This window comes from Sylvia atricapilla, chromosome 1, assembly GCF_009819655.1.
Source record: "Sylvia atricapilla isolate bSylAtr1 chromosome 1, bSylAtr1.pri, whole genome shotgun sequence".
In the NCBI taxonomy this organism is placed as follows: Eukaryota; Metazoa; Chordata; class Aves; order Passeriformes; family Sylviidae; genus Sylvia; species Sylvia atricapilla.
This window is the reverse complement of record NC_089140.1, coordinates 10,584,905-10,596,979: the sequence shown is the minus strand read 5'-3', so window position 1 is coordinate 10,596,979 and position 12,075 is coordinate 10,584,905. Positions and strand designations below refer to the sequence as shown.

Below are 12,075 nucleotides of genomic sequence, written 5' to 3'. Positions count from 1 at the left end.
TATGTATCTGTAATACTGAACACTGTGATCCTGGAGCACTTGGGGCAATGCACATTGCTGCTGCAAACAGAGAACCTTGCTGGGAAGACCTCATGCAAAGAGAGGTTACTGGAATGAATGCCTGACCTAGTGGCAAAGCCTCTTGTATTCAGTAATACAAACTGAGGCCTCTCTGGGAAGGAAGGTATTATTCCAATCTTTCTTAAAGTTCAGCTATAAGGCAAACCTTTTAGGGGTTCAGGGAAGTAGGTCTTTTTTAAAATTCAGATGAACTTCATTTCTCAACCTGTGACAGCACCAGTCAGGATCCGGCTGAACTCTCCCAGAGCCTCAGCCAAGTCCTCAAATGCTCAGTGTTCCTGCTCACTGCCTTTGGATCACATCAGCTCCTCCAAGACAAAAGTGACAAAACCATGATGTCACCTTTCCTGCTTTTCTTTTTACTCTCACAGGTGCTGACTTATGTCAGTTTTTTCATCTTTTCAACTCGTTTGCTCACTTCAGTGACTGAAGCCCATTCCCTTCACACCCTCTCACCCTCTCCTGTGATTTCATGGTTGAGCTGATGTTCACTTCCTTGTGATCCTTGTCCCAGCCCCCTGTACAGCCACCCACTACTACCAGCCCCAGCCCTGACACTCCCACAGAGCTCCTGGGGAATGCTGGACACTGAACTCCTGCAGCACCACAGGCCTGTCATCAGTCTCTGCAAACACCAGCTCAGGCACAAAGTTGCCTCTCTCCAGACCTTTTACTTCTGCCCAAATGCCTACTTGCCCAATCCATCCCAGCACTCACCTGATACTGAAGTAGAGCAGAGCTGCTTCTCCATCAGTTTTGCCTTGCTCTTGGATGCTGCATTTAGTTCTGAACATTTTTGTGTTATTTTACACCATCAGTGAATCACAACCTTTCCCTCTTCAGCCAAACTAAAATGATGGCTCAGGTCACACCTCAGCTTCCTGCAAACTCCTTTCCTTTAGTCTCACAGTTGATACAGCTGAAAATGACATTCTCTTCTGACCATATCAAACATCTCTTCAAGAGCTCCGTAACATCAAGTGGGTTTTTTGGGGGGAGTGGCGGTTTTTTGTTGTTGTTTGTTTGATGTTTGTTTCCTGGTTTGGGTGTTTTTGTTGGTTTTTGTTTTGGTTTTTTTTTGTTTGTGGGTGTTTGTTTTTTGTTTTGTTTTGGGTTTTTTGGTTTTTTTTTTTTTTTTTTTTTTTTTTTTTTTTTTGTTAAGGCTGCACAAACTCACAAGATTCTTGTTTTTACTGCAAAGACCCTTTGCAGCTTCTTCCTCCCACATCTCTCTCAGTTTTTGGAGGCCCGCTTGACCAGATACTCAATACCTTTCCAAGTAAATCTTCCTGTCCAGTGCCTCATCCTGGCAATTCTCTTTGCAAATCCCTTGTTACCCTATAGTTCCCACACAGCCTGGCAGAGTGCAAAGAGCTGGTGTGAAGAGGTGGAAGGGGAAAGAGGAAACTTGCAAAGCTTTGAGAAGGCTGAAAAATGTGAAGGAGAAGCCTCCACTATCTGTGTGTGTCTGTGAGCTTGCTGTCTAACAGCTTCATCAGCAGAGCAGGAGCAACCCTTGGGATGCTGTGCTTGCAGGGTTTTGCCCAGCATTCCTTTACTGTTTATTCTCTAGAAGCAGCTCTGCTTGTCTCTCTTCCCAGCAGAGCAAAACTTCAGGATTTTGGATGGTCTTGCCTCCTAATACTTCTATTTTTCTTACGACTGCTGGCTTTATGTGACAGCTAATCTTCACAGGGATATGGCTCTCTAAGGGGCTCTTGTTAAACTTTCCTTTAATTCACTGTTCACAACTGATCTGTTTATATCTGCTTCTTTTAAGACCTTGCCAGAATGTTTTCCAAAAGCAAAACACCAGTTTGACAAAACAAATCAAATAACTAAAAATACTACTGCAAACATACACCTGCATGGATATAAGGAAGGTTCTGCAGTTGAGCAAGCAAAAAGAAGAAAAATCAGGGTTTAAGAGGTGGCGCCATCTCTTGCTGGCACAAAGAAGTTACAAGCAAGTTTCATTTGATGCCAGTTCAGATGCAAGATCAAGGTCAGGCTCCTGTGCCTGCACCTCATTAAGTCCAAGGAAACTGTATTTTCTGATCAAAAATCATTTGGAGACAGAAGTACGTACCTCCTCTGTTACCTCCTGTATTTACATTTGTTTCTGGACATCAAAGATCGCCCTTGGTAGCTCATCTGCAGATGGGCATCCAGTAGTGTCCTCAAGTAAGCACAGGAGAGATCTAACAAATCATCGTGTTTTGACAGAAACACAACATCAGTTTGGATGGTCAGAGCCATACACATGTAGTCAGGTTTGATTTCCTCAGTTTTGCTGGAAATGGCAGAAATGTCTGAGATTTTCATGTATCTATATTAACATATATATACATTTATAATCAGCTAATCCTTCCATTTCCTTTGCTATGGAAAGCTCATGCTATGATGTCTGCACTGGTCAGATTTTTGCAAGATGAAAAATAAGCATTTGAAAGAAAGTGTTTATTCACTGAGCAGCAAGTAGTTATATCTGGAACTGATGCAATGTAGCTTCAGTATCCCAACAGTAAACTCTAAGTAGCCTTATATAATTTGGGAGGGAAAATCATCTCTCTGCTTTTCTTATATTTCAGTAAACCATGCATCTGTGGCCAAGAATTTTTCAGCTCATTAATTCAGCAGCAATATAAAATATATACAAAATTAGAGTATCATTTTCAAAAACAGGTACCTAAAATGAAGTTTCTAGATCCATATTTAGGCTCATGAATCTGATTTTCCGAGCTAGCAACCACCTGCCAGACTGTGCAGAGCGCTGATGGCAGCTCAGCACCTCTGAAGGTGGCACCACTCAACGACAGCATCCAACACTGTGACAGCCTCCTGGCAGAGACAGTTTCCACAAGGTTCATAAAACACAAGAGGCCAAAACAACACGTCCTGCAATTATCCACACTGAAAAACAATCTTAATTAATAATGATATTATCACTACGCCCTCTACCCTTTAAAGTGCTGCTGAAAAGTTTTGCCTTTCCTTCATCTCTCTCCCTTCTAACGCTTAATCCTGTACTTCAAGTGTTTATCATACCATCAACCTGATTTCAGTGGTGTTTGTTGTGTGGTGTGTCAGACTTTACTTTTTTCTTATCGTTAGGATTAGTCACCTTTCTATATGCTCAGACATCACAGCCTCTGAGGACACAGAATGCTCCACAAAATACTCAGGTTCGGGTTTGTGTCTGTACAAAGCTGATCTCAGTGACATGGCAAAGAGTCAGACAAGGTTTAAAAAAACTAACAAAATTGAGATTTCTGCCTTTATCCAAATTAAGCACGTTGAGGAGGAAGATTCATTAAAAGTATTAAATGCCAAACCCACATAAGTGTATGACATTAAATTGATGAAGTCAGCCAGTTATTTGTTCTCCTTTCTGTCAAAATGCCACCTCCATGTAAGACTGCTCCTGTCTGTATTTAGGATTTATACATTGACCAAAATCATTGGGGCCAACTGGAGTCAGAATTTTAATCACTGAAGTCAAAATCCATACATATTTTTACTTGGATTTTTACAAGACTGTCAAATTTTGACAGATCAACGAGGTGAAATTTTGAAGGAAAGGCCAGTTCTGCCTTTCCCAGAACTGAGGCACTACTGAAAATACATCAGTTTTTCCCTGATGGAATCTATGTTTGGATGCCTCTATTTTGGCTTAGTTAGAGAGATTCCCATGTCAATTGAGACTGTTCAGGCCTAAAATACTGAACTTTCCAATGCTTGAACAGGCCTCTAAGAAAGTTGGAGACAAAATTTTTAGAAGAGCCTGTTGTGAGGTCAACTTAATTAAGAGAGGGTCAAGACTAGATATAAGGAAGAAGCTTTTTACAAAACTTCACTTGTGACAGTGTTTCACTACTGGGACAGGATGCCCAGGGAGGTGTTGGACGTCCCATCTCTGGAAACATTCAAGGTCAGGTTGGACAGGGCTCTGAGCAACCTGGTCTAGCTGGAGATGTCACTGCTCATTGCAGGTAACCTTTAAAGGTCCCTTCCAACCAAAACCACTCTGATTCTTTCTGGACTGGCAAAATATTCTCAAGGGGATTGTGCAAAATATCATCTTCTTCCAAATCAACTATTCACTCAAAAAATTTCCAGTCCAAGTGTGACTCCTCATAACCCACATGCCCTGCTGCCATACCTGGAGTTTGTATGTAACATCTGCACTTCTCGGCTAAGATTAGAAATCCTTTTTATTTGTAATCCTAGGAATGCATCAGCTGTTGAGTGACTTCAGCATCATTACAACACTTGAAATGGAAAATACAATATATACAGTTAAATTTGTCTCTATATATGCTATAAGCTTTTCCCCCAAAATCAAGGACATAGAAACCAAGAAGACTGATTTAAAAAATGCAAAGAATCTTAACTTCCAGTTGTTTCCATTCCAGGCTCTAGCCATAAGCACATCCCAATATCTATGCTTCCCACTGAGCTCAGTCCTGCTGTTTTCCTCTCCTGCAGGCTGGCCCTGCCCTGCTCCCATCTCTGCTTTCCTCTCTCCCCACTAAGTCACTAGACTGAATTCCTAGCAGTTTATCCCCCACTGACCAATAGATTCCATCTTTTAGACACGCACTCCTCTGAACCACTTTGCATTTTCTTTCTGCCTGTCTCCCTCAGCTGTCCCAATTTTATTCCAGTTTCTCATTCCCCTTCATTATTCTTGCTCTGTGCTCCTCATCTGCAGTCCAAATGCTTTCACCACAGATGTGCCTCTGTTTCTCAAATTATCTTCATTAATTCCTTCTCAAATGCTGGGTCACCATACTTGCATACAGCACAGAAGCTCCAAACTAAGGAAAAAGTCTTTCACCATAACTCTTCTGCAGCACTTAAAATCACTGTATGCTCCTTTCCAAAGCCTTAAGTCACCTACAACATCACTCCAAGTCTATTTTCTCTCATCAGTTAAGGACCACAGATTTGATTCAGTCTTCACTAACCCCAGACCATTAATGCATACAGCCTTCAGGCAACTTGCATTATTAAAATTTTCATTGGAACAATTAAAAAAAATCATGAAGATGAAAAAGTGCACATTGAGATCAGTCAGTTCTCTCCTCCCAGCACAGGACTGCTGGATAGTCTTGTTTCATTGGTACAGGGCTTTGAAATAAAGATATAACTAGATTTGTTCTGCCCTAGGGAGAAAAGAAAGGTCACAAATACGAGTGTGAGAGGAACCACATAAAATTAATGTTAAACTCAAACAAATGCCAAGTATGACAAGTTTTGGTGGAAGAAGGCAGAACTGTAGTTTCCAAAAAATGGAAATGAAGCTTCAGGTAGAGTAAATCAACACAATTAACATGCAGTGGTGTCATTCCACTGCACAGCAGTCACCAGCCAGTCACTGAAGCTTCCACTTTCAAAACGATTCAAGGCAGAGGCAGAATTTGGTATTTTTTCTACCTTAACTCTCTTCTATTGTACGTGCCACTACTGACACTTTGCATCATTTCAATTTTCCTAGAGTAAGTCTGAATGCTTGAATTCCAACTTCTACATAGCATGCTGACCCATGCCAGGAACTCCCCAAACCTGTACGAGGCATCCAAGCTGCTTATTCAGAACTTCAGTTCAATGCTGCAAACACTCACCAGCCTCAACCCTACACCTCTGAGAAACAATATGGTAGTACAGAATATTCTCATTTCGAGGACATTGACAAGCAGCAGATGTACAAAATCCCACACTGCTCCAGTGTAACACCTCTCCCAGTTAATGGTATGTTTTATGACCAAGATTTACAGTCTGAATCAAACAGGATTTCCTCTGTAAGCTCCTGCAAATTACTTATGTTCAGAAAACTCTGACCTGTGGGAATTAGAAAAGGTAACAACACTCCTTAAAAATAAAATATCACAAGGCTGAGTAATTTTTCAGTGACATACTCAGGTCTCAACAGAGCATTAAATAAAATCTCTATGACGGCCTAAAGAGCAAACTACGGTGCATGACAGAGTAGTTCTTCTGCAACTCATCTTCAGGTTTAAACACAGACATATTCCTGAAACCACTAGTTGTGCATGATACTTACTCATGGGTTTAAAATAATAGTAGAAATACTAAGTTTAAGTCAGCTGGCATTGAGGCCTGATTTGGGAGCCCTCAGCTAAGATCAACTGAAGCCCAAGGTTTGGCATTCTGTCTCAACCCAGCCCTTATGTCAGTTGTGCTCCCTTGGAACTCTGGTCTTTTAGTTTTGGTCCATATCACCAGCAACTCCCATTAATTCCAGATGTGGCAATGAGGGATCCTAAAGCACATTGAAAGAGAGTAAGATGCACATAAAGCAACATCCTGCACTCAGGTACCAGCCAGGATTCTGCCTTGGCTTTTGAAACCCCAGGCTTTCTACAATACCAAGTGCTTTGGTTTTATTCCAACACTACAGAGCTTTGGTTTGAACATGGGTGCGACAAGCAACCAACCTTTAACCTACAGGAAAACTGGGGGTGGCTTTTCCTCATCAGAGGAGTTTTGCAATACTGTCATTGTATTCTAAACGTAAAAAAACTTGTTTAGATTTCACTTTAAAATGTCCGTTTTTAAAGTGGGGTGAAAAGTCACGTGGAAGCTTTTGCATAACCTGCATAAGAAGATGCAACTACAATTGTTCTTCCATACAGAATGGGAGAAGACAGTACAAATGGAGTCCTGAACACCCTTTCAGTCTAGATACTTCACTGGCAGCGTGACCATTAGTTCTACAGAAGACTTACTGTTATAAACAGACTTGGCCTTCTCTTCCAAACTGTGCTCATCAATGCCTCAGAAACAAACTCTTTGAGTAGAAGAGTGGAAAGTAAATAGGAAGATCCTTTGACTACAAACAATGGAAACATCAACAGCAACCTTAATGCAAGACAGAAGAACAGCAAATTGCAAAAAAAAAAATTGTTGAATGTTTTAATGCATTTTGAATTGTAATGAAGAAAAACAGTTTACATCTAAAAACAAATTAGCAGAATAATAAAAAGTGGTTCCACATAACTTATAAATTCTTTTCCTCAAAAGGTAGTTTTCACAGATTTAGGCAACAAATAAGATGTTTCATTCCAGATCTTTCTGATTGTAAAATATATACAAACTTTGTGAAAATTCATGTGCATTGCTTGAGAGAAAGACACAGAAGCTTGGTTTTGCCCAGTGATGAATTTTCTGTGAAATTCTGCACAATACTGAAACTGTAACTGCAACTCTCCTCCATTTAATGAAATGCTGGACATTGTTCAGTGCTGAAAAAACACTCTTTAGAACATTTAGAGCCATGAAATGTTTTCCACATATTTAGTCAATGTAGTATTATTCACTACCCCTGCTCATATGTTTTGCGTCAAGGGGAATGGCAGTTTGGCTTATCCTTCATTACAGTACAGAAAACTAAACTAAGTGATAGTTGTGTTCAGCTGATTTAAGTATTAGCCTGCTCATAAGAACGTGGCTCTAGCACCTTGTTTGGTTGATTCTTTTCAAAATGAAACCACATAACCAGCCATTCCTGGTGCCAGAGGATGGTCCCTCTGGTGATATAAAAAGTTTGCAGCAATGATGATTAAACTGCATAGAGTCCAGTGGTTCTGTATTACATATGTATGAGAGAAGCTTAGACACTTTAGTTTAGCAGGACCAAAACCAGTGACCCTCTCCTCTGCCTCAGGTAATAAAGGAGAGCCATTGCTCCAGATCCTACATGCAGGCCATGCTGGAGAAACTGCATGCACTGGCCAGACATTTTTCTCTTTTTTTAAAAACAGCATAAACCTTTGTAAAATTCTCTCTGTTACCAACTAAAAGAAAGTGAGTCTTATTTTCTTAATGAATAAAGCCTGTAATCCAACATCAAATGGCTTTAACCCAGAGTAAAAAACCCATGAGAAAAAAAAAAAAAGTGAAAATAAACATCGTCACCATCATTTAACTCTTACCACCAGAAGACTTGAAACTCTGCAGCTGCTTTCTGCAACCTCACTAGTTTTAGTATTGAAGATTACTTCAGCACAGTTGCCCATCTTGTATCTCAAGAAAAAATCCCAAACCCCTCAACAGAAAAAAAACAAGGGATCAAACTACTCTGATGATGTGTACTATAAAAACACTACATATGTTCTCCATTAAATATTTTGAGTTTCCTTAATGTTATAGACCCAAACTATGTTTAGGACCCTTGTTTTCCTTCTGTTCTTCACTGATGCATTCATTATCCCATCCCACTGTACTCCCATGCCACACACATAAATGTTAGTTAACAGGAGAACCAGCTAACACATCTTAATGTCATTATAAACAGTGCTGTAGAGGACATAAGCACAGCTGTAGTTGCACAGAATCATGATGATGAGATAAAAAGCTCTTAATACTTCTGCCAACAGACCATGAACCCCAAGATTCCCACTGTCAGAGTGCACCCTTCCTTACCCTCACCCTTCATCTTATATTGTGATATGTCAGACAGCCAGGGGTAGCATCTCCCTTTAGCCAAAAAACAATTGTCTGTCTGAAGCAGCCTTTCTACTCTTTCCAAGACACCAGCTGCCACCTGCATTTACTGATAGGAACAGCTGCACAGCAACACCCCACTGCCAGTGCATAACCAGCTAAACACAGTGAGGAGTAAAACCAGAGTAAGATCACTTGGGAGAAAGAAGGGAGAGTTATGCTAATTACGCCCTTTTGGAACAGGACAGGGTCTGCAGTGTCCCTGTCATGGCTGAGAACAGAACAGTGACAGATGATGTTGACTTGGAGTATTGCTCCACTAGCTTTACGTTAACAACCAAAAGGATTGCATGTGGGATGATTGTCTTTCCTCTCCTGTCAGAGACAGTACTTCAGCCAGAGACGAAAAGTGCTTTTTTCTAGGCTACAGAGAGATTTGATGCATCTTGACCGACATTCATTTTTGAGGTAGTACTCATTTACTTTGTATTGCTGGCTCAAAATAAAAATATGGGAAGTGAACACAATTAAAAGTATGCTCACTGTAGGTATATAAACAAAATCACCAACCCCCAAATAAACTACTTCCTTTCTGGGCAGATCACCAAAAGGAATTAATCCTTCTTACAAAGGTTAGCTCACATTCCCTGGTAAAGTCAAACTTTCATTAATGGTTTATAACAATAGCTATAAACTAAAGTGCTTCAGAATTTGCTTGACTAGATTTCAGTGATTAGAATTGTAATATTCTGGATTTTTGCTAATATGAAATGTGATGAGGTTTCAGAATCACTTTATATAAGAAGGGCAGAATGAACCTTTTTCTTTTTTCAAAAAAAGAAGTACAAAAAAGATAATGAATAAACCTGGCAGTCTATACTCACTACAAGTTGCTTGCATTTTCCTTCTCAAATCTACTATTTCTCTAGTGACCAGAGTAAAAATGGAGTTGAAGTTGCACTATACGGCAGCACTAAAAAAGTATTCAAATCAGATGCAAACAGGAAAATGTTTACAATCATACAACTAGTGAAATTCACACTTCATTTCAAAGTTTTAGCCCTGCAGATTCCTTTTAACACAAGGCAGATATGTAGAGTCATGGAAAAACATAACAGACTGTATACACTCTACAGTAATTACATAAGTTTCACATTTATGTCACAAATGTAATGCCCTACCGTGTAACTATTAAATGCTAAATAACTTATGAACATTTATGTGCTCTACGCAACAGTGAACATATTGACCAGTGGATGCCAAAATATAAAAGTTCATACACAAGACAAACTAATTGATAAAAAATCACATTTCTCTGTACAACCCATGCAAACTGTGCACAATGTGGTAACGAGAACAACATTTGCTCAAGTCTCCCCTCATGGAAGAGCTTTTACAGCGACAGCAAACCAGTGTTCAGAAAAGTCTGCCCAGGTGTAGAAGTCCATGGCAACACAAATGCAGAAATTCTCTCAGCATTTCACTTCTCTTGTAGCAAAGCAGGGATGTTGATGTTCCAGCCAATGGCCTGACGGTCAAAGCCACACGTGAAGAGGTTACAGATGGGATGGTCCTCACACCAGGCAGAGCAGCAAACCATCCTCCTGTGCCCCTGCCACAGCACAGGAGACAGCACCGTTACTGACACGGATTTGGGAACTGCTCACTGCAACTCAAAATGCAACCCTGCCAATCCTCAGCCTATTCTTTACAAACAGCCCTTGAGAATCCTAAAGGTCACTGTTACCTTGCATCTGCAAGGTACAAGTTTTCACAATGATATGACTCCTTAGCACCAGCACTGCATCCATAAGGACAGAGGCATACAAAAAGATGCATCAAAACCTTTGAATTTTCCAAGGTCTGTTTGCTATCTAGTTACATTTTCTTTACAAAAGCAAATCAAATTTTGATTTCAGCATTTTTATTTATAAAAGCAGTCTTAAAATAAGGAACTACTTGCTAGCAACTGCTTTCCAAAAAGCCTTCAAGACTAAGTGTCCATATCGTTTATAATTCAGGAGGGATAATACTGCAGCAAGAAAAATGTCATACTGATGAAAGTAGTTCAATAGTAACAAAAATCTCCAAAACAGGATTCTAACCAACATTCAAGTTAAAAAAGAAAATAAAGTAATTATTTCAGTAGTGTCAGCCTGAATGGAACTACTAAGAAGAAAAAAAAAAAAAAAAAAAAAAAAAAAAAAAAAAAAAAAAAAAAAGACCTACACACTCATACAAAAAAAACTTCCTCAATATTACAATAAATAAAAAACCCACCTAAATTAGAAAAAAAACTAAAAGAGATTAAGTAAGTCTTAGAATGCCTTCCTAAATTCTGTCAAGAACTGCTGAATCAAGCCCAAAAAGACCTATTTATGTGACATAATCCAATTAACTTCACTTAGTCTGATTTGCTCCATTAGTGATGCTTGCCATGCCAAATAGGGCCATAAATACACAAAACTTGATGGCCATGGCAAGGACAGTTTATTACATGGTAGGATGTATCTAGAATGTATATAAATAAGCACAGAAGAAAAAAATTAAACTTTATCACCAAATCATACAAGGTGAGCTCACAAAACTGATCCTCACTTTTTCCCTCTGTTTTCTATGTCATAGAGTCACAGAACAGTTTGGAAGGTTCCAACCTTCCAAGATCATCTGGTTCCAACCTTCCTGCCATGGGCAGGGACACTTTCCACTACACCAGGTTACTCAGAGCACCATGTAGCTTAGAATATATAAACCAATTAGACAATGTGTCATCTAAAAAAAAAAAAAAAAACAAAAAAACAAAAAAAAAAACAAACAAAAAAACAAACAAACAAAAAAAAAAAAAATCCCAGCCACCAATGATAAAATCACCATTAAACCTCACAGTGACCCATTCTTCTGACACAACTCATACCAAGATATTAAAATACATCTGAAATGCTCTTATGCACTTTTTCCATTTCATAGAGAAGGCAGACACATGTTTCACGTGGGCAAAAAACATGATGACATCAACTTAAAACACCATTTCCAACTCCAATAAAAAAGTTTTAAATATTCCATACTGGCACGTTTGTTTCCCCAAGTTTGTCTGTTTTTCATTGTTTGTACTTTATTCTCAGGCAGTTTTGAGGAAACTATGTATATATTTAGAACGTATCTATTTTGTTTACATATTTCTCCTCTGGGAGGAGAAAGATGATTGATGGTGATGCTCACCAACAAAGAGATGGTCGAAGGCATGGCTGGCTACCTGTGTAGCCAATCTTTGGCCTTCCTGTCAAAGTGTATATAAGATGGAGTCAGAAAAATAAAGATCAGAACTTTCCTGCTGACCTCTCTGCTGCCTACTCGTTCTTTCATGTCCCTAACAGCGACACACATTGGTTATTTTTAATAACTAACAGCGTATCTATTCGGACGAGTGCCGTTCAGCATTTGCTTAGATTTAAGCTAGGGAGACCAAATGCCAGTTTGAACCCTGCCTGGGGAAGGACAGACACAGGGAAGGTGCAGCTGTGCAGG

The 12,075-nt window shown here is 39.5% G+C and overlaps 1 protein-coding gene across 2 annotated transcripts in view; it reads right to left on the bottom strand.

Annotated features, from left to right (window-relative positions):
• Positions 1 to 6,999: 6,999 nt before the first annotated feature.
• WDR37 (WD repeat domain 37) overlaps positions 7,000 to 12,075 on the bottom strand; it is a 44,225-nt gene continuing 39,149 nt past the window's right edge. For both annotated transcript variants that reach the window (XM_066314773.1, XM_066314782.1), the window contains exon 14: positions 7,000 to 10,162. In XM_066314773.1, the coding sequence (XP_066170870.1) occupies positions 10,031 to 10,162 (132 nt within the window). In that variant the 3' untranslated portion in view covers positions 7,000 to 10,030. The remainder of the gene's footprint in view (positions 10,163 to 12,075) is intronic.